Source organism: Bos grunniens, chromosome 2 (genome assembly GCF_055505025.1).
Source record: "Bos grunniens cultivar Pamir isolate PY7600 chromosome 2, Bosgru_T2T1.0, whole genome shotgun sequence".
In the NCBI taxonomy this organism is placed as follows: Eukaryota; Metazoa; Chordata; class Mammalia; order Artiodactyla; family Bovidae; genus Bos; species Bos grunniens.
The window spans coordinates 64,852,554-64,875,675 of NC_141166.1; the positions used below are offsets into that span (position 1 = coordinate 64,852,554).

General features: G+C 51.9%; 1 protein-coding gene across 21 annotated transcripts in view; it reads right to left on the bottom strand.

The window, feature by feature from the left end:
• Positions 1 to 23,122, bottom strand: part of RALB (RAS like proto-oncogene B) — a 75,218-nt gene that overhangs the window by 46,173 nt on the left and 5,923 nt on the right. For 4 of the 21 annotated variants that reach the window (XM_086349359.1, XM_086349377.1, XM_086349362.1 and 1 more), the window contains exons 3-5: positions 15,790 to 16,019; positions 14,457 to 14,625; positions 6,903 to 7,107 (exon numbers count right to left, since the gene is read on the bottom strand). The exons of 3 other annotated variants lie outside the window; for them this stretch is intronic. In XM_086349359.1, the coding sequence (XP_086205485.1) occupies positions 6,903 to 6,940 (38 nt within the window). In that variant the 5' untranslated portion in view covers positions 6,941 to 7,107; positions 14,457 to 14,625; positions 15,790 to 16,019. 14 more of the 21 variants (XM_086349372.1, XM_086349378.1, XM_086349408.1 and 11 more) reach the window with 9 other exon arrangements.

Genomic DNA, 23,122 nt, shown 5'->3' on the forward strand with positions numbered 1-23,122 from the left:
ACCAGGACATACCTCACCCTAAACCAAGGGCGATCTGTAATTGGAGCCAGTGAAAAGTGGGCCTCTTGCTATCACCCTGAGACAAGTTACAGCTCCCGGGCTACTTAGTACTGTCCTTCTAGGTTGTTACACTGTCTCCACATTTAGCTTTCAGAGAACAGCTCCAATTATGTTTCTAACATCCACAAATCCACTAAGTGGATAAGAATTAAGTAACTGAATGCAAAGAAGTATTGTGGGATGGGGTGATGTAGCACAAAGAATTGTCTCAACTGGGTGATTTAAAAATTTCCAGCATCTCAAGCTAATCTTGGGCCAAGGCAAGAACCTTGAATTAAGGCAAGAAATCAGAACTTTTACACTTCTTCCACCTTCTACCAAGACTCACTGAAACCAAATTTACAGCTCTAATTCTCTTTTCCTATCTTTAGATGTCCAGTCCTATATCTCCCACCACACACACACACACAATAAAGTGTCTAATTAACTTATCCCTCCACTCTTTTTCACACTAAATCTTGGGAAAGGTTCTACTCCTTTGGCAAAGTTGGGAAATCTTGCTCATATCTCAGATCAGAATACCCACTGTTTCCAGGGGAAAATAACATGAATAGAAAGGAAGGAAAGACCCAGATGGGGTCAGAAGACAGACTAGCTGTCCCAACTGAAACCACACAGAAGAGATGTGTGTCCGTGGCCTTTTTCCCACCCCAACAACCATCTACCCCCACTACCACAAACAGCACCTCAAACATTCCTTACTTTGTTTAATACTAACAAGTAGGTCAGCTATTATCACCTTTTCACAGCTGTGGACTCTGCAGCACAGAGAAAGGCAAAGCCCTGCTCAAGATCACACAGCAAATCAAGTTTCAGAATCTGGACCCTCCTGTTCTTCCCAATTTTCAATGCTACCTTTCATGCTCAGCCCATATCTGATATTCCAATGATACTGCTCCAGGTTGAAGGACCATTGCCTTAAATTGTTTGAATTCTTACATCCAAGAATCTTACTGTCGTGCTTATAACATGGGTCATTCACCCAGTGAAAAGATACCCTATCCCCTCCGATCATTAGTACCCACTATCCATCCTCAAAACCTAATCCTCCCCCCCCCCCCCGCCCCGCCCCAAATGAGGTTAGGAGACCAGGACAAAGCAGAAAGTTCACTGTTCTACGAAGGTTGAGACCAAGTCACAGATAACTCCAATGAGAGCAATCAGCCAAGTCTCCCTCACTGGCAATTCTAAATGAATCCGCCAGACAGGAGAGCTTCCCTCCACAAGAATCACCTGAAAGCAACGAGGTTCATCGTTTCTAGATTTACCTGAAAAAGAACACGGATACGAGCCTGGGTGCAGCTGTTGCTGCCACTAGCCGTCTGAATCCACCACGGATGACCTCCTAGACCTACCGGGGGCGAGAAGAGAAGCACGGGCAGGTTCAGGTGCGCCCGAGGAGAAGCCGCCCAACGCCGGCCCCTCTCGGGAAGGAGCCACGGGTAGGGGCAAACTCAAGCTCGTCTGCAACACAGGACCAAACCAAGTCCGCAAAGAGACCACACGACTTCCGAAGAGCGGCCCCGGGTCAGTCCACGGCCAAGTTCCTAAAGCACTAACAAGTTTTTGCAACATTCACAGACTCGCCCAGACCACGGCAGCGACTAAGGGCCTGAGGAAGTGGACCATCCTTGGCAGGAGGCCCGAAGGGCAGGAAATGGAGGCAGAGGCCACTTGCAGGAAAAGGGAAGAAGTGGCAGGCTCGGGGGTTGGGGGGAGGGGGGAAAGGCGGGGCGCCGCCCCTTTTTCCTCGGCCCCAAGCGGGTCTGGGAGGATACCCACCCCAATCCTCGTCCGAGTAGGGCCGCCACCGCCAGGTCGCCCTTGGGCCACAGACCTGCGCGGAACTGGGAGTAGAGGCCACTGGCCCGGGACGCGCACCCGCTCCCCGCGCGCGCCCCACTTAGCCTGAGGGGGGGCCCCCTGGAGCGCGGACACCCTTACCTGGGACCCGTCCCGCGCCGCCTGGCCGTCCGCACCCGCCCCTGCCCTTAAACCGGCTCCGCCCGCTTCTTCGCCTCCTCTGGGGGCCGGACCCCAGCCGGGCCCCGCCGATTTGTCATTGAGCAGCCTGCCGGCTTCCCCACCCCTGAGCGCGCGCCCGGCGTCGCCTAGGCAACCCCGCCCCTCCAGAGCGCGCCCTGCCTTCCGCTCCTGCCCGACCCCCCGGAGGCCGCGCCCCTCGCGAGCGTAGTAGCCAATCTGAAGCGGAACTTCCAAGACTAGGGCGGGAAGGGCGGGCTCGACACCCTGGCCCCGCCCACCTCCGCTTCTTCCTGTACAGGGCGGACGCGCTGCACGTGACCGCTGCTGAGGTGAAGGCATCCCAGCCGGTCTGGGGACGCTGGGTGTGGTGGCCAGGGTGTTCCCGCCGTGGGTTTAGGTCAGGGCGAGGCCAGAGCCCTGGAAAGCATAAGGGAGGGTCAGGTCTGATATAGAGAAACCAAAGTAAATCACGATGCGGCGGCGCGGGACGCGCGGACCAGGGCATCCCGAGGCGGGACCTCCGCCTGCCGCCGGGACTCGCCAGGCTGATAACACCCCATTAGCAGTAATGCGGCTGTCGGTGCCAGCAATAACTTGGCCCAGGTGACGTACAGGGGCTGGAATTCTCACCCCAGCCGTAGCCTTGATGCAGCAAGTTCAGTGGGCCGATAGGTTTTACACCCACAGTATGTCCCCGTTAAGGTCCTCCAAAGCCGGGGAACTTGTTCTTTGCATCCAAATAGGGTTTGGGTTGATTTTCCTAACCGCCCATTCCTAGAGCTGAGTCCTACCCTCACTCCACTTGCCTCCGTAGGATTTTTGGCCCCACTGGTCCCACAAAAACCTCACGGCATGTCCATCACACACCCTATAGCAATTACTTGTTTAAATGACCGCTTAAAGGTTCGTCTAGTCAAGGCTATGGTTTTTCCTGTGGTCATGTATGGACTGTGAAGAAGGCTGAGTGCCGAAGAATTGATGCTTTTGAACTGTGGTGTTGGAGAAGACTCTTGAGAGTCCCTTGGACTGCAAGGAGATCCAACCAGTCCATTCTGAAGGAGATCAGCCCCTGAGGTTTCTTTGGAAGGAATGATGCTAAAGCTGAAACTCCAGTACTTTGGCCACCTCGTGCGAAGAGTTGACTCATTGGAAAAGACTCTGATGCTGGGAGGGATTGAGGGCAGGAGGAGAAGGGGAAGACAGAGCATGAGATGGCCATTGGATGGCATCACTGACTCGATGGACGTGAGTCTGAGTGAACTCCGGGAGTTGGTGATGGACAGGGAGGCCTGGTGTGCTGCGATTCATGGGGTTGCAAAGAGTCGGATACGACTGAGCGACTGATCTGATCCATAATCTCTAGGGATGGAAACTATCTCTTGTTCAATTTTATATCCACAGTAGCTAGCATCGGTATAATTAATTCTTTCCTTACTGATAATTATACATCAGGGTGCTGTGTGTATTATGAGAGGCTTTGTGCTGTGATTAAATTGCTATGTATAAGCAACAAACAGATTCAGACAGTCTATCAAGAGCTGAAGCAAAAAGCACAGAAGCTTTTACTTAGTCTTTAAGGGGCTTAACAACAACAAAATGTCATGAGACTATCCTAGTGTTACCCTACTATCTTAAGTAGTCTGTTTTGTCCTTCTCATACACATTAGTCTTATATGTGTGTGTGTGTGTTGCTCAGTCGTGTCCGACTCTTTGTGACCCTCATGGACTGTAGCCCACCAGGCTCCTCTGTCCATGGAATTCTCCAGGCAAGAATACTGGAGTGGGTTCCCATTTCCTTCTCCATAAAGTCTTATTTTGCCTGCTCATTATATGACAGAAATTCTGCTGGATGCTATGAGGGATAAGGTAGGAGACTTCACAAAAAGGATAAAGATAATAATACTAAGTGAAGTAAGTCAAAGACAAATGCCATATGATATCACTTTTATATGTGGAATCTAAATTTGTGACACAATTGAACAGAAACAGACATAGAGAACAGATTTGTGGTTGCCAAGGGGATGGAGTGGGAGTTTGGGGTTAGCAGATGCAAAGAATTATATACAGAATGGATAAACAGCAAAGGTCCTGCTGTATAGCAAGGGAACTATAGTCAATATCGTGTGATAAACCATAATGGAAAAGAATACGAAAAAAAATGTATACACCTGCATAAATGAGTCAGTTTGCTGTACAGTAGAAATTAAAACAATGTTGTAAATCAACTGTCCTTCAATAAAATAAATTTTAAAATAAAAAAATTTTAAAAACAGAAGCTGTCTAGTGTTTATAACCCAGAAGGGGAATCAGATGCAAACTTTTCCTATAAAGTAATGACTAAGCGCACAGGTTTAGAATCAGGAAGCATAGATTCAGAGGAAAGCTCTATCACAGAACTAGCAGTGACGTAATTAGGAAGTTAGCCTCTGGACCCTGCAGACGTGAGGATATAAATGTGATTACTTGTACAGCTCTCAGTACAGTGCCAGGGACTTGATGAGTGCTTAACAAACATTAGCTTCAACCGTGATGGCCACCAAAGGCCAAGACGTACTACTACTAAGTCATTTCAGTCGTGTCTGACTCTGTGTGACCCCATGGACTGCAGCCCACCAGTCTCCCCCATCCCTGGGATTCTCCAGGCAAGAACACTGGAGTGGGTTGCCATTTCCTTCTCCAATGCATGAAAGTGAAAAATGAAAGTGAAGTCGCTTAGTAGTATCCAACTCCTATCGACCCCATGGACTGCAGCCTACCAGGCTCCTCCATCCATGGGATTTGCCAGGCAAGAGTACTGGAGTGGGTTGCCATTGCCTTCTCCCCCAAGATGTACATTCAAGGCTATTATAGGACCCTTTAGGAAGAGCTGTCTCACAGAGGACACAGCCGGGGAACACATCCTACCGGGGATGAGCTCTGAGAGGTAACCTGCCTTGGAAGCTCTGAGACTGTTCCTGTCAGGTCTCAGGGGATTCCCTTGTCTGCTGAGCTTCTCCTGAGGGAACCCTGACTCCCCACATGCCAGGGGCCTGAACAGCAGGGATACAAGATCCCCAACAGGACCCTAAAGGTCACTCTCAGCTACAGAAAGAACATTCTAGATGCTCTCCCACCCCCACACCCCCCGCCCAAAAGCATCAGTTGAGTGTTGTGTGAGTCTTGAGCACCGTCTGACGTATATTTGCACTTCTCCTTCCCAGGTGCTGGGGAGCCTTGACCTTCCAACTCCCTGTGCTTGAGTGACACTATGTCCCGAGTTCTCCGAAGTGATTTGGAAGTGAAAGTGACACACAGATCATTTTGGGTTGGAGAATTTCTCAGTGAGAGACCCATCTCTATAGCCTTGGGAATGTCTGGGAGTGTGGCTGCTCCATCAGCCCAGGCCCCTGCAATGAGAGCAGCCCCTGCCCCACCCCCTGACCCCCAACCCCAACCTGCAATGAACATTTAGCGTGGCTGAGAAATAAACCTTTGTGGCTTGAAGGCACTGAGAGCTGCTGGGTGTTTGTTGGCTGCAAAGCTTAGCCTCCTCTGACTGATGCCAGGCCTTGATGTGTACCAAGCTAGGGGTGTACTGGCGGACGACTGAGACGAGAGAACCAGTGAACAGACAAGCGACTGGAGAATCCCAGATAATTCTAATTTAAATTAGATAACCAAATAATAAACTAAGTTAGATAATTAAATAACTCTAATTTAGAGTGAGTGATCAAGAAAAGTTCCTCTCAGGAGGTGACATTTTAGCTAGGACCTGAAGGATGCAAAGGAATCAATCCCAGGAAAGGTTGGGAGTGAGGGGAAGGAGAAACTGTTTTGAGAATAATAAGCTACACAAACTCCTAAGGCAGAAAAAAGTGTGGTCCTTTTGATAACAGACGGGAGGGTGGAGAGAAAGCCGTGGGCCAGGAGGGAAGTGAGACCACGAGAGGGCAGAGGGAGGCAGGGGCGTCCAGGTTATACGGAGACTGAATTTATTCCAACTGTGACACGAAGCCACTGAGGAGTTTCAAGCCCAGAGGGTGACATGCTTTGATTTAGATTCTGGAAAGACCACTCTCACTGCTGTGTAGAGGATGGGCTATAAGGAGCAGATGTGGGCATGGGGGTTAGAAGGCTGTTACAGGGGTCCAAACAAAGTGAGGTCCACAGGCCCAGAGGTGGAAAGAGAAATCTGCCCTCAGGAAACTTGGGGAGACCGAAGGAGGAAGGGAGCAAAAGCACTGAAGACTAAAAAGAAGATCCTCCTGCCAACTCCCAGAAAAAGCAGAGGCAAGGCTGGAAGTTGGGACCCCCAGAGGTTGACCCCAGGGAGACGGGTGCTCAAAAGCCAGGCAGAAGGAGGGAGGCTGTGGATCGAGCAGCTGGCCTATTTCCTAGAACATAAGCCAGCAGAGCTTATGTTCTGCCATGAGCTGCCGTGTTACATAAATAGATGGTATTAGAAAGAGTCTGACAGCATCCTGGTGGGCCCTGGATACTTGGTGACCACTTCCACTAGAAAAAGAGTGGAACCGCTGAGCTGTAGATGGTGAGGAGCCATTCTCACCTACTGAAGGTTACAGGAAGAATCTACTGTAAAAGCAAAACCAAACAAGGGTTCATCTCCAGCATTCACATCATCTTTCCTCTCTCTGTTTCCTCAGCTCTCAATGCCCTGCGCTTCCTGCTACCTCATCCTCTTCTCAGGAACAGGTCTCAGGGGCTCATTTGCATGCAGGAATAAATGACCAAAGACTGCTCCGCGGGTACCCACTCCTTCCTGGGGGTTTGCATAGTCTAAAACCAAAAGCTGAAGTCTTAGTCTTAGGGGAGGACCAGAGATCTTTAGTTTACACAACAAGGATGGAGTGACTTACCCCTCCCTGGGAAAAGATTTAAGCTCCTGGGTTCTCATTCAAGGTGCCAGTAATGCATTTTTGGGATCCTTTTCCAAAGCCTGGGGAGTAGTCCCAAGCCTTCTTGCCCTTGTAGCCTTCTGCTGGCAGCTACCAACAAAAGTCCCTGGCGCTTGCTTGTTCCCAAATGTATTCAAAATCTTGACTTGCGCGTTCAATTTAGTTCCTGTCATTGAAAAAGACTTCTCAGGTGTGATCTCTACCACTTTTGCCAAGTATTTTATCTAGAACCTCTCTTTCCCCATTACCACTTTCCTATGTGGTCTCTACAGCTCCAGCCCAGTTGCAGGAACTAACCAGGTGTCCCAGGAATTGCTCTGCAGGGAATTAGCTAGGGGAGATGTTTTCATCTTCCAGGAGAAATTAATCCACATGGGAAACATGTTAGAAAAAACTGATTCCTTGCTATTTTGAATAGTTGAATCAGTTGCACTTATCTTTCTGCCATCACAGCTTACCATGAGCTAGCTCCCTAGAAATGAAGACAAGTTTGTCTTGTCATTAAGTAATGTCTTCATCATTATGACTAAACCCCACCACATGCCAGCTCACGCTCTCCGCTTCCAACTTTGTGGACACGTGCTCTGTGCTTCTGAAACTGCACAGAAAACCACTGCCAAGATCCAGTACTGACCTCCAGGTAACCAGAGAAAAACCCCTGGAGAGTGAGTGCTGCTAGGCCCACAAGGGTGAGGAGAAAATGAGATCCAAGTGCCTGCATCCTGTGCTGAGCTCGATCCGCCACGGTCTCCCAGGAAGCCAGCCCCCTCTCACAGGATGAACATGCCCTGCCTCTCTCCCAGCCCAGACATTCTCCTGATCTGCATGAGACCCATGGAGCTAGCCAGCTCTGGGCAGCTAGGCATGCAGACAAGGACACGAGGACACCAAAACCTGAGTTAGGAAGAGGGATGAGGAAATAAGTGATGTCAGCTGTGTAGGGGAGCAAACTTTGCCAACCCAAAATGTGTCTCTTTGGCTTGAAGATTATTTTGAGCTAAAAACAGTCAAGGCCAAAGACTCTGACCCTCCCCCTAACTGCTTAAAAGAACTTAGATAGGGCTTCCCTGGCGGTTCAGGGGTTAAGAATCTGCCTTGCAATGCAGGGGACAGTGGTTCGATCCCTGGCCCAGGAAGATCCCACATGCCACTGGGCAACTAAGCCCGTGCACCACAATTACCAAGCCTGTGCTCTAGAGCCCGTGAACCGCAACTACTGAGCCGCAACTACTGAGCGCCCACTACGTGGTGCAACTACTGAACCCCACGTGTCCTAGAGCCTGTGAACCACCACAGTGCACACAGCCTGTGCACCGCAACTCGAGAATAGCCTCAAGGCACCACAACTAAAGAAAGCCCACCTGCAACAATGAAGACTCAGCATGGCCAAAAAAAAAAAACAACTCAGATGGAGGAGGACCTGTTGCAGGATGACCCACCGCTATAGAAAAACACAGAACAGAGGACTTCTGCATCCCTATGTCACTGCACAGCTCAGCAGACATTTGTTTACCAAACATTTGCTCGTTTCATCTTCCTAGAAACTATACCTTCCTCCTCTCTGAAGTCCCCACCCTACCCCTTCTCCTCTAGAAAGGCTAACCCTCAACTACCTAACTTGTTCTGGGGCTCCACGTGCTTAGAGAGGCCCTGAATGTATGTAATTAAATTTCATTTCTCTTGCTAATCTCTCCCTTGTCTAGTTAACTCTTAGACCAACCAGAACCTAGAAGGGCCAAGGAAAGTCTTTCCTCCCTAGCAGCTCAATGCCTTCCAGGGGCCTGCGCTGCGGAGCCTGTCCTTTGCTCTCTCATGCCCTTTGCTGTGGCCTATGGGGCTGCTATTCCTCACTTTATAGATGAGGACCTTGGGCCTCAGGAGCCCACAGGACCAAAGGGAAGAGCCAGGCTTGGTGCTTGGCCTTGACTGGCTCTGTTCTTGCCCTAGTGCAATCACAGCAATCCTGGTGAGGGGCCCCCCTCCTCTCTACTCCCACCCCCCAACCGCTGCCCCAGCAGTGTGATCCAGGGAACCCCAGGCCTTTTCGTTACCACCTGCCTGCTCCTGGGAGAGGGGCGGAACTGCACTTCAGCCCCTGCCCCAGCAGCTGGGGAGGGGCCCCACAGTCAACCTGCTCTTGCAGCCACTGTCACTCTGCCCCTCCCACCCATAAATGCCAATCCCCCACCCCTCCCCCGCCATGACTTTTTCATGGAACAAGACTTTTTTAACATGTTTTTCTTTTTTATGGATAGCCCCATCTCTTCCCTGCAGCTGTTCCAGAAAGCAGGACAAGGCTACCAGGTCAGAGGTCTGAGGGATGTGGGGTGACTGGCAGGGGATAAGGGACCCCTGAGCCGGGAGACTCTTGCTTTTGAAAGAAAGCTGACTATTATCAGCAGAATCACCCCCAGCCCCGAGTCTCTCCTCCAGAAGCAAGACCATCAAAATATTACAATGTCTGCTGCAGGAAACCTGGGTGTGGGCCCTGGTCTCAGCATGGCCAAAAAAACAACATTTCTGGGCTGGGGCTTGGGGAACAAGTCCCTTTTCTAGCATCCATTTTTCTGGGGAGTTTTAATTCTTTACAATGGCCAAGAAGAAACTGGGTAGACAGGATCACAATTAAAGCGGCAATGAGGTGAGTATGGCCCCAGGGCTGTAAAGCTGCAGGCTCCCAGGGAGGCTGGGCCCCCAGTGGGACGGTGAGAAGAAGATGGCAAGAGTCACACTCCCAGGACCTCCTTCCAAAACCCACGCAGGAGGCAAATCCAGCCACAATGGGTGACACTCGGGCCAGAATCCGTAGGAAGTAACCTAGGGGGCTGTGCAGACCCCCTGCACACAGGAAGGGCCAAGCAGCCTGAGGCCAGATTCCTGCCCTCTGCCCCTTGGGCCACTGCCCTCACCTTAGACAGGCAGGAGATGAGGCCCAGAGCTCAGGAAGCCACAGGGGTGGATTTGAGGCCATGGGGAGCCTCTCAACTGAGACTGGGGCCTGCCCTGCCCCTCAGCTCTTCAGGCGAGCACATCACCAGGTCCGGGGCTGACTGGTTCACAACACCCTTTGGCATCTTTCATGGAGCACACTCCAAGGGGGAGGTGAAATTTCCTATTCACAGGTAGGTCAGTGAGGTTCAGAGTTCAAACCAGCTGTGCCTCACAAGTCCACACACTCTTTATCCCAGTCCCATGGCAGCAAGGCTCTGTGACCTTGGCCAAGTCACCTCCCCTCTCTGGATCTTGGTTTCCTCTGTCTGGTGACAGTCCCAAGTCTGCCGAGCACCTGCTATGGGCCAGAGCTCTGCCAGACACCAGCTGTCAGGGAACAGTGTCTCTCACGTCCTCTGCTCTCACCCCTCCCGTGGGGGTGCCCACACAAGGTGGACACCACTCCTTTGGCAGAGCCAGCTCAGCTCCCTGCTGCTGAGGCCTCCCAAGACTCCTGGCCCCGCAATGTTCTGCTCCCATCTCATCACAGCCTGAAGTCTTCTCTAGGAGCTTTGTTAGAGGAGTTGCTGCCATCTAAACGCAAGGCTAGACAATCTCTCCCCATATGACCTGGTGCTGAAACATGGGAGATCAGGTCCTTTGGTTCACTGGAGGTCTGATGGCTGTTGTCAGCCACTCACATTTAAATATTAATTCCTTTAGTCCCTCCTACAGCTGAGATGTTAAACATCAAAGTGCCTGCTACAATGAAATGCTCGTTAACTAATGAATGGATGGATAGGAAGATGGATGGACGTGTGGGTGGGTAGATGGATGGGAGGATGGGTGGATGGATAGATGGATGGGTAGATGAGTAGATGGCTGGATGGTGAATAGATGGATGGATGGGTGGATGGGTAGATGAATGGATAAGCAGATGGATGGATGAGTGGATGAATGTGTGGATGGGTAGATGGATGGATGAACAGACAGTTGAGTGGATGGACAGGTGGGCAGATGGCTGGGTGTGTGGGTGGGTGGATGGATGGGAGGATGGGTGGATGAATGGATGGATGGGTAGATGGGTGGGGATAGATGGGCAGGTAGTTGAGTAGATGGAAGGGTAGATGAGTAGATGGATGGATGGATGCAAGAATGGATGGGTGGATGGAAGGATGGATAGATGAGTGAGTGGACAGATGGATGGGTGAGTGGACGGATGGGAGGATGGATGAATGAATGGGTGGCTGAGTGGATGGATAGGTGGGTAGATGGGTGGGAGGATGGATGGATGAGTGGATGGATGGGTAGATGGATGGATGAACAGATAATTGATTGGGTGGATGGACAGATGGGCAGATGGCTGGGTGTGTGGGTGGGTGGATGGATGGGAGGATGGGTGGATGGATGGGAGGATGGGTGGATGAACGGGTGGATGGGTAGATGGGTAGATGGATGGATAGATAGATGTGTGGGTAGATGAGCAGATGGATGGATGGATGGATGGGAGGATGGTTGGGTGGATGGAGGGATGTGTAGATGAGTGGGTGGACAGATGGATGGGTGAGTGGATGGATGGGAGGATGGGTGAATGAATGGGTGGCTGGGTGGATGGATAGGTGGATAGATGGGTAGGAGGATGGATGGATGGGTGGATGGGTAGATGGATGGATGAACAAACAGTTGATTGGGTGGATGGACAGGTGGGCAGATGGCTGGGTGTGTGGATGAGGGAATGGAGGAATTGGAGGAATACGATTAGGAGGCTCCACAATGAGAGAGTGCCATTCACTGAACTGGAGACACCCTGATGAGGCAGGTGTGAGGTGGTGGACACAAGAGAAGGGCAGCCAGAGGGTTGTCTGGAGGTGTTGAGATTACAGGCAAGAGACAGAGAAGACACATGACAGAGAAGGCACATGCAGCGACCAGCATGCCAGATCGGGAACACAGACCCCCAACGTTTCAACAGTGGCAGTCCTCCACTGCAGACCCTGCGTGGCACACACAGCAGCATGGCCTGCGGCCCATCTTACTCATACCTAGTGATTAGGGCCCCTGCTGTCGGCCTTGTCAACTCACATGGGGTGGTGGCTTGACCCAAGGCCACCACATATGTCTCAGCAGAGCTGTGACAGGCTGGGCCCAGGCTTTGATGACCAATGGCAGCAGGCCCCTGATCTGGAACACCCAGAGCATCCGTTCACTTGCCCCTCCCTCAGTGGACAAAGTCCCAAGACTACTAAGGCTGCAACATCAACTAGAGATGCAATATTGGGGGCATATCGATACTACAAATCATTCATTGGTGAAATTCAAAATCAGCTACGCATCTTGTATTTTCACTTGCAAAATGCGACAATGCTACCCAAGCCCAGGGGTCTCTGGGTGGGCAGATCTCAATGGTCCACACCCACCAATGTTGTCAAAGCCCCGGCTGCAAGGTTTGCTGAGAAGGCAGGCCTGGACAGAGTGACTCGCTCCCAGGGCATGCAAGAACCCCCCCAGCAAGGATAGCAGGGTTCAGTGAGATGGTGTGCGGCAGCCCTACCCCTCAGGAAGGTGGGTGCAGGGAGGCACCTCCAGGTCTTATCCAATCCCAGCCCCTCCTCTAAGACTAACTCTCCTGGATTCAGGCCTCTCTGATCTGTGCACACATTTTCACCACCAATTGCATGGCTCCTTGTACTCTTCTGCTGTCCTTTAGGTTGGAGAAGCCCCAACTGAAATCATTAGACCCCAGAAGACTGAGTGCCTGATGCTACAGCCCAGAGTGATGCGCTGAAGCCAGCTCTCAGTCAGAACGTAAGGCTGACTTATATCCTGGCCTGCAGCAGAGGGACCTCAAGCAAGACATGTCAGGGCTCTGAGCCTCAGTTTTCCTGTCTGCAGGAGAGTCAGCTAACACAAGTAACACAAGATATGGGGTAGAGGGGAGAGTTAAATAACACAATGCAGAGAGCTCGCTGCCAATCCGGCCTGTAGGAGGCCTTGGTTCACATCCATTTCCTATATTTTGTTTTGAATTAATTTATTATTTTTTAACTGTGGTAAAATACACACTATAGGGGACTTTCCTAGTGGCCCAGTGGTTAAGTCTCTGCCTTCCCAAGAAGCAGGTATGGGTTTGCTCTCTGGCTGGGGAACTAAGATCTCACATGCCACACAGCCAAAAAAAAAAAAAACATAAAAAAAACAAAATACACACTATAAAATTCACCATCTCAACCATTTTTAAATGCACAGTTCAGTGGCACTAAGCACATTTACATTCTTGTACAGTCATCACCACCATCCATCTCCAGAACTCTTCCCATTAAACAGTAACTCCCAGGACCCTCCTCCCCACCAGCCCCTGGCTCCCACCCCTCTTAGGGCTTAGCTCCAGGGGGAGCTATGCCTCTATGGATCTGACTCCTATAAGGGGTCTTGTGTAAATGGAATCACACAGTGTCAGTCTTTTGTAACTGGCTCCTTTCACTTCCTTTAACATCCTCAAGGTTCATCCATGTAGTAGCATGTGTCAGAATTTCCTTTCTAAGACTGAGTAGTATTCTATTACATACATATAATAACCATATACATATATATGTATATAGTTATTTTATTCATCCAACAGTGGACACTTGGGGGCGCTTCCGCCTTTTGGTTATTATGGATGCTGCTGCTGTGGACACAGCTTTCAAATATCTCTTTGAGACCCTGCTTCCAAATCTTTAGGTTTCACACCCAGAAGTGGAATTGCAATCATACGGTACTTTTTAACTTCTTGAGGGACCTCATGCTCTTTTCCACAGTGGGTGCACCATTTCACATTCCTGCAAAAGTGTGGAAGGGTTCCACTCTCTCCACAGCCTCGCCCACCCTTACTTTCTGCTTTTTCATAGTCGTTATCCTAGGGGCTTGAGGGGAACCAGTTCCCCCTATTTCTGGACCTGCTCCCAGCAGGAAGTTGTGGCTGTTAGTCCTGTCAATCTGTCCTGAGCTTCCTCCCCTGGTACTCTGGGTCCCTGGGAGGCAAACAGACTTTCTCTCTCCCTGCGAGGACCACTGACTTTGCTCCTAGTTCCCCAGAGGGATCTTCTCGCTCCCCTTGGAGCTAAGCCCTCACCGTCCCACCCAAAAGCAGTCGGAGTAGCAGCTGGAAGTCCCACCATAAGGACACCATTTCCCCAAGTCCCCAGCACTCACACTCGATGCCTGGAAGCCACTCCCTCACTAACCCAGCAGCACACAGGGCAGAAGGCACGACCATGGCTGGCATGTGGTCAAGGTAAACACTACTGGAGGGAAGGGCCTGGAATGATCCAGAACAAGATTGGGAAGGGGGCCTGTGTGTATCCTGCTGTTCTTTACATTAAGGGGGATGCTTCAGCAGGACTTTGGAGCCACGGAGACCTGGGTTCAAATCCCAGCCCTACCAATACCTGCTGTGTGACGCCACGAAAGCCCCTTCATCTCTCTGGGCTTCTCCCTGTGAGAAGGCCAACACCTAAATCCCAGGGGCACCATGCAGCCTGGCACTCGCTGCACCCACCCGCCTGCCTCTGTTTCACACAGAAACTGCCCTCTGCCCACTCTTACCACCAGCTGCCGAAATCCTCCTCCACGTTCAGACCATCAGAAGGAGCAAAGCGCTAGACTGGAAGGATAACACCCTCCTCCTCTGACTCGGGCTGGCCGGTTCCAAAGGGGAAAAAACAAGCCCTCTGCAGCCCCACCTCCACTTCATCCTTTCTTTGTGTTCAGGCTTCTAAGGAAACAAAGGGTCCCACGGTGGTTTCCTTCCAGGGTCCCCCCTCCCTCCCAAAATTCCCCAAAGGCTGCCAAACTCGGTGAGAAGAAAAGTAAACCATTTCCTGGAGGAGGCCAGCACATTTCAGACATGGAACAGACACGGCTGCCCCTGTGGTCACCCCCTCAGCCCCTCCACCTTTAGACACACGTCACCTGGGCCACACACCCATTAGCACGTGGCCTCCCGGAATGTGCTGAGATGCCCAAAGATAACGTGATGGGAGTGGAGACAGTCACCCCCACCAGGCTTGTTGCTCCTGCCCCCACCAAATCCTGGACCCCAAACATATGAGGGGCAGGGGTAGACATGATCGGGCACTCACTGAACAACCGGAGACTCCAGCATCCAATAAGCAGTCATTTCATGATGCTATGCCGACCACATGCCAGTGGCTGGGCACTGTGCCGGGAATTCAGGCCCCTGGGGCCGGGGGGAGCCTAGGGATAGGGACCCAGAGAAGGCGCCACCTGCTCTGCCCCTTCCCCTTTCCCCATGTGACTGGTGCTCAGAGCTCTGCCCACTGGAGCTGAGACAGCAGGGAAAGCAGGCAGAAAAGTGAAGTCCAGAAAGCAGCCGGCACCCAGTAGACAGACACAGAGGGTGTTGGGGTAGGACTGGAATTCAACCCAAGCAAGTGGGCAGGCACAGGGGAAGGGAAGCTGGGGTCCTTCCATCTTCCTTCCCTAGTCCGAGTACAAAACATCTCTGGAAAGGGCTCCAAATGCTCCCCTTTTCATCCCAGGATGGGTGACAGGGGCAGGAAGGCCTGGACCAGAGTCTCTCCCAAAGCCTCCAGTCTCTTCCCCTTTCCCCTCCTTCCACTCCCTCCTGCCCCTCCACAATCAAGGCCTGGCCTTGTCCCCTCAACAACTTCCAAGACCTCCTTGTCTCCCAGGCAAGTCCCAGATCCCAGCCTCCTCCTGCTCCCTGATAGCACCCAGCACCCGGAGGGGCACCCCTGTCATTCACCCCCCTCCGCCTCCCTTCCCTCCCCTGGAGCTCCCCATTATCTACTCCTCAGTCCTGGGAGAGGTGAGGTGCCCCCTCCTCCAGTGTCTTCCACCTGAGTGGCCTCACGCCTGGTGTAGAGCAGGAAAGACTGATGGCTTTATTTAGCACCTATTGTGTGCTGGTGCTTCCACGAAGGTCACAGCAAACAATCTTCATACTTGATTCCCGACATGGTACTGTCCCATCTTACAGAGCAGGAAACCAAGGTCTTGAATGAGGAGCAGGTTTCAGAGAACTTCAGGGCGAAGTGGAAATGCAGCAGAATGAAGCAGGCGGCCAGGTGTGTCCCATGGCAGGTGGAGCTTTGCAGAACCAGGCTAGAAAAAGCAAAGAGGATCCTGCCAAACACAAGGGTGGGAGAGGAGGAGGAAGGCACTGGAGGCCGGGGTGCTAAGAGAAACAAAGGCTGGGGGTGGGGAAGCCCAGGAAGGGGGCGGGCAAGGCTGAACAGGGCTGTCTCAGAGAAATTGGAATGGCTTTAGCAAGTCCAGCAGGGCAAGGACAGCACGCTGTGGACACAGGGCAATGTGGGGGCAGTGGGAGGTGGTGTTTCAGAGTTGGGGAGCTCTTGCTGACAACCCCACATGGAAAGCCCTGCCCAGGGGGCTGCGGGGCCAGCAGGAGAAACCTGAACATCCCAGCCTCCAGAGATGGCTCTGGAAGGCAAAGCCACTATCACCACCCTTCCACAGCCCATCTCTGCCTCCCCCAGGAGTCTTCCCACGCTCAGTAACCTCTGACTCAGCTTCTCTCATCTTCGGCCCTGGTCTCTGTGACTGCAGTCAGAGCTCCTATGAGGGGTGTATGTTGGGGGTGGGGGTGGGGGAGTGTACCTATCTGTACACAGGCATGAGCCAGGGTGGGCCTGGTGGACTCTTTCGCTGAGGCCCACCCACCATCTGTACCCAGCTCTGGCTTCAACAAGCTCAGCCCCCTGACTGGTTGCAGCAGAAGTCCCTGCACCCCTACCTCTCTGCCAGGGAGTACATGCCCCCACTGCATGTGGAGAGTGACCATCAGCCCAGTGACCAAGGAAGGACACCTGTCTTGAAATGGTTGCCAAACCCACCCAAAGGAAATGACCATAGACAGAGGAGGCCTGTCTAGGCCCCCCATAGACAATTTGGGGGGCGTCCCGAGTCATGCTCCCTGCACTTGTCCCAGAGCCATCAGAGGGCAGCCCCAGACACTGAGTCTGCACGGAGGCCGGGCAGCCAGCACACCGCTGCCTCTGCCGGCAAGGCTCCCCAGGGAACCTGGCTCTAACCTTAGCTGATACCTCAGCCCTCACCTTGACCACGTGATACGGCAGCCCTGGAACTGCCCGGGCTGATGCGCCTGTTGCTTGGGGCACAGGAAATGTGGGTCTGGGGGAAAGTACAGAGGAGGCACAGTTGCCTGGAGAGCTCCTCGCCTGGATTCAGCCCTGCTGCTCTGGGTGGGGGTAAGGCATCTCGGGGGTGGGGGGCCCGGCCCGCTTGGCAGCAGCCGATCCCAAGCAATAGCCACAGCATACACCCTGCACCTTCCATCTCACAAGAGCACAAAGGTCTGGCCATACCGCTGGGAAGACGACTTCCCCTCAAGCCCCACATCAGTTGGGCTTTGGATTCCACAACCCAACTGCTGAGTCAGCACTCCTGAGTGTCCTATAAGGGCTTAGATGGGGAGGCCGTGACCCCAAAGCTGAAACTGTCAGATACCTGTGCCCACCTGTGCGATGTGCCTGGACTGGCACAGGCCATATAAGTGTCTGCTATGATTTATCTTAAGAGAGGAGTCCAGCTGTGTCCAAATGAGAGATTAGTGCAAACTAAAAGCTTGAGAATCCTACTCAGCCATAGAAAAGGATAAAATAATGCCACTTGCAGCAGCACGTATGGACACAGAGATTGTCCTATCGAGTAAAGTAAGTCAGAGAAAGACAGATATCATATGATATCGCTTGTATGTGAAATGTAAAATATAACACAAATGAACTTATCTATAAGACATACACAGAATCACAGACATAGAGAACAGACTTCTGGGTGCCCAGGGAGAGGGGGTGGGGAGGGATGGACTGGGACTTCGGGGTGAGCAGATGCAAACTATTATCTACAGAATGGACAGACAACAAGGCTCCACCATAGAGCCGTGTGCCGCATAGCTCCTACAGGGAACTATATTCAGTATCCTGTGATGAGCCATAATGGAAAAGAATATGGAAAAGAAAGTACATACGTGCATAACTGAGTCACTTTGCCGTACCGTAGAAATTAACATGACATTGTAAATCGACTATACTTCAATTAAAAAAAAAAAAAGCTTGAATCCAGCCCAAGGTGTGTGGACATTGGTACCATGGGTCTCCACCCTCTCCTTTGCCACCTAGAGACAGGCCCCGGCTCTGAGGAGCAGCAGTTTCCTGTGTGAGCCCTGCCACCTCCCTCGTGGACCGACTGCTACAGCAAGCCCCCCTGTCATTCATGGTCATCAGGTTCTTATCACAGACCCAAAAAATAAGATTCCCTGGAGGGAGAAATGGCAACCCACTCCAGTATTCCTGCCTGGAAAATTCCACGGACAGAGGAGCCTGGCGGGCTACAGCCCTTGGGGCAGCAATGAGTTGAACACAGCTAAGTACACAGACACAAATAGTAACTGTCCTACCAAAGCGGCAGTGAAACCCTACTCCCTTCTCCAAAGCTGCAAAAAAGAGAGACAAGGACCAGGTTGGCGAGGAAACACTGCAGCCGGCAGCGGCCTGCCCGGGCTCTGTTGCAAGGACTCACTGCGTGAAGATAACAGGAAGCAAGACTGCTTTCCACACAGGAGGGTGGCTAACAGCTAGGGACGGCTTCCCCACACGTCAGGACTGTCCCAGGGCTTCCCAAGCCTGCCTTCAGCCAGTCCCACGGCTGCCCTCCTGAGTCCCTGCATCACCTCATCTTACAGCAAAGAGAAAAGAGGTACCATGACTGAGCTGTGTGCCCAGTAAGCAGCAAAGGTGGGATCTGGACCAGGGCTGCCCCAGAGAAAACTCAGCCTGGAGCTCACAGCGCTACCACCAACCAGACAGAGAAGCTGCCCCAGGGGCACAAGGCCAGGAAGCAGCTTGGCCAGGAGACGGGGGTAGGATAAGCTGATGGGCCACAAGACAGTGGGCCACGGAGCTGGAAGCAGCAGGGCCCCAGACCATGCCCCTCACCGGCTCTGCTGAGGGAACAGCCTGACGTCAGTGCCTGCTGTGTGTGCTGAGAAGCCAAACCCAGCCTGGGTCTGAGCCCTGCTGCCCCCACCGCATCTCCCCTGGTCCCTGTGTTCAGGTGGAAATGCAGGAGTGATCCATGCAGACCTCTCCACTGAAAGGTGAGGACGTCACCCGAGGTCAGAGCTTTGCTCACGGGAAGCAGGCAGTCTGCTGGCTGGACCTGCGCTCCCTGGGATAGAAACAGGAACGTCAACTCACAAGAAAAGGAGGAGTGTCACCCTCCCCCTTCCCTGGCAGCTGTGACCCAGATGGGTGAGCAGGACTCCCAGCAACCCGGGCCTTGCGGGAGGGACAAAGACCCTTCCCAGCATCTTCTCAAAATCCCACCCAGAAGCACCGTCTGTGTTATTATTTCAGAAAAAGGGTTCCTATCCACTCCTCTCTGTTCTCCCAAGGTCAATACACACTTTTTTTTCTTAATGGTGAGACATGGTCATGCAGGAAATGATTCTTTAAAAACAACTTCTCACCAGCTGTTTGGCAGAATCCCTCCAGGATTTTTCCTAGGAGTACATTGACTTTGGAGAAGGCGATGGCACCCCACCACAGTACTCTTGCCTGGAAAATCCCATGGACAGAGGAGCCTGGTAGGCTGCAGTCCATGGGGTCGCTAGGAGTCAGACATGACTGAGCGACTTCCCTTTCACTTTTCATTTTCATGCATTGAAGGAAACGGCAACCCACTCCAGTGTTCTTGCCTGGAGAATCCCAGGGACGGGGGAGCCTGGTGGGCTGCCGTCTATGGGGTTACACAGAGTCGGACACCACTGAAGTGACTTAGCAACAGCAACATCCGACTTAGCGCAAGCCAGAATGACGTTCTGTCTCCTCCCACAACTTTGTGCAGATAAGGCAGCGCTGTGCAGTGACCCCAGGGTGTACAAGCCAGCCGTGACCTTGGTCAGGCACTTGGTCTCTCTGAGCGTCAGTGTCCTCCTTGGAATGTGGGCAAACCTCCCCCTCCCCCACGTGAATAAAGCAAGTTCTTCTTACTGTTATCACTGCCATGGTCACTGTCATTATATGTGAAAGTGAAAACTGTTTTCTGGCCTCTTGCTTCCAGAGACCCTCTCAGCCTGAAACGCCTGCTATTTACTTCTAAATGTGTATGTGTTTTTCATTAAAAAAAAAAAAAATCCTAGGTCTTCTTCATACCTCTGCCCCCACACACCCCAGCTCCCAACCATGTCCTTGGTGATGTTTCCTTTTGCTGATACATCGTTGTGACGGGCCTGACAATCAGGAAAACCATTTCACTGAGTTTTAAAAATCACCCACTTAGAAACTGTAAAGTAAAACCTCTTTTCTCCAACCTCTGCTCTGTAAAAGCACTTGGGGTTCAAGAAATTATCTATCTTCATGGGGGAAATCTGCAAGTGCTGATTTGCAATAGGAATTCATCACGTGAGCAGTAACTCACCGCCCTGAGGGCTCCCTGGATAACCCTGGAAAGTTTATAGATATTTCTGGCAATTCAGAAAGAACCTCAATGATGGTAAATAATTTTTATGTTCTTACAAGACAAAAAGCCAAAACCAACAGGAACTCTGCAGAATTTCATCTTCTTTGCTATAAAAGAAGGAGGGATTGCTTGGTCTTGGTTTTCATCCTGTAATGCAGGGATCCCCAACCCCAGTACCAATCCATGGCCTGTTAGGACCTGAGCCTCACAGCAGGTGAATGGTGGGCAAGCGAGCCAAGCTTCTCCTGTATTTTCAGCTGCTCCCCACAGCTGTGCGAGAATTCTTCTATAACCATCTCGCCCTACCCCCAGCTATCCGCGGAAAAATTGTCTTCTGCAAAACCAGTCCCTTGCACCAAAAAGTTTGGGGGACTGCTACTGTAATGTATCCCCAGCCTCAAAAACACATTTTCCATTTACATTCAGCTGATTCATGGTGAGAAAGCAGCCCAGGTCTGACGTTTGCTGTTCTCCTCTCCTCAAAGACGACTGCCAGGGCAGGGCACTGGGCGGCGTCTAGAGACTTAGTTCTAGACTGAGTGGCCCCCCGCCTTGTTGTTCCATTACCTGAGTCAGACCAGGGGACCCGCCCCATCTCTGATGACAGCAGGTGAGTTCTGGACCAGGTGCTCCCATGGCAGCACAGGGCACTTGATGGGGACAGAAACACAGACTCTAAGGAGCAACCCCTGGTGGCTCAGTTGGTAAAGAATCTGCCTGCAATGCAGGAGACCCAGGTTCAACCCCTGGGAGGGGAAGATCCCCTGGAGAAGGAAATGGCAACCCACTCGAGTATCCTTGCCTGGAAACTCCCATGGACGGAGGAACCTGGTGGGCTACAGTCCACGGGGTCGCAGAGTCAGACACGACTCAGCACTAAACCTACCACCAAGGACTAAGACCACCTGTCAGAGGTCAGCTGGCCGGGGGTTCTGAAAGCTTGCCGCACACTGGAATCAAGGGAGCTTTAAAAACTTTGGATTCTGAACCCAACCTGCAAGGACTCTGATTTGGGGTGTTGGGGTTGAGTTGAGGGATTTGCTTGTTTAGCCAGCAGCGCTGCATTGGGAGACCCCCGCCCTGTCCTGGTCCCTTTAACTGATAAAACAGACCTGGGTCCAGGTGGAGAAATGAATTAGGTACAGTCACCTGGGCTTATTTACACTACAGAAGTTCCCCTTTAGTTGTTACCTGTGCCCCCCGCAAGCGTGACCCCCTCCCCAAGCGTGACCCTGTCTTCGCTTCCTGCGAAGACATCCTTCTCTGAGCCTCAGCACAGGTGAGAGGGGGCAAGCAGCGGGTACGCACACATGGTGGTTGTTGCCCGAATGTGCCAGCCCTGCATCTCTATCAGCCCACCTTTATCCTATGAGGGGCAAAGTCATCATCCCCATTTCACAGACGCTGGGTCGTCTGGTCAAGGACACATATCTGCATAAATGACAGAACTGAGCTTTGAATCCAGATGGTCCCTTCTGCGGTTCATGCTTAAATCCACTGGGGGCCTCCGGCATCCATCTAGTTCAGGGTTCTGTTCCAGCCTCCTCCTCCCTCATCTCTCAGCCAGCCCAATCTTCACCCGACAGCTTATTCCCAACGCTTCTCTTTCTCTCATTTTCAGCTGCCATTTAATTAGCTTCAGCCCAGGGACCTCTGGTCCACTCTCTGGCTCTTCCAGGGTTGCTGTGTGTGTCATGTCTGTGCCATGTGACTGTACGGCTAAGTGAGCAGTCCTTGGGGTCAAGGCCATAGGGCCCAGCACACAACCGTCCTGGGAGGTGCCCATGGCAGAGTGACGGTGGATGGCCTGAAGCCCAAGTGCAGAGCCAGGCTCAGTCCCAGCTGCCCCCAGAGGGGTATGCGCAGACACACAAACCCATGATGTCCCTGAGGCAGCCATGGGGCCAGCAGTCAAATGAGGCCAGAGAGATGGGAGGAGGGAGGCTGGTCAACCAGGCCTCAAAGGGCATGGGAAGGCGCTTGGCTTCAGTCCTGAGAAATGAGAAGCTGCCAAAGCTTTGTGGCAGGGAGACTCCACCCTGTGACCCACTGTCTCCATGTACCGGGCAGGCCAGACTGATGGGCCCCTAAAGGCAAGAATCTCATACAGTTCCTGGGGTCACTGAGTGATAGGCAGAGGCATTTCTTGTACTTGTTGGTTTGTTTATTATCATTTGCTACTTTGCACCAGTTAGAAGAAGAATGAGAGGTACTCCAGAGTGAAATCATGAGTTAAAGCTGACAAATGTCTTGCTTCTGCCCCAGTAAACACATCACTCATGACACATGCTTCCACAATTTATGACAAAGCCAGGAGAGAAGAGGAGTGAGGATTAACTCTATGCCGTAGAAGACTTTTGGGGGAGTAAATTAACTGTACATGAGACGGGGAGAAGAAGATTTAGATTTCACATGTGAACTGTTGAAAATATTCTGGTAGTGCCGATTTAAGTACAAACAATGGATTTTGAGTGGCCTACCATTTTTTGAACAATATCCCATCGTTCAGGAAGCTTCTTGCCCACAACTACAAAAAAAGGTTTGAATTAATGAAGTTTAGCTATATTTGGATGCCTCAAAATAAACTGGAATTTGGAAAAGACCCTGATGCTGGAAAGATTTAGGGCAGGAGGAGAAGGCAGTGACAGAGGAGGAGATGGTTGGATGGCATCATCAACTCAATAAACATGAGTTTGAGCAAACTCTGGGAGATGGTGAAAGAGAGG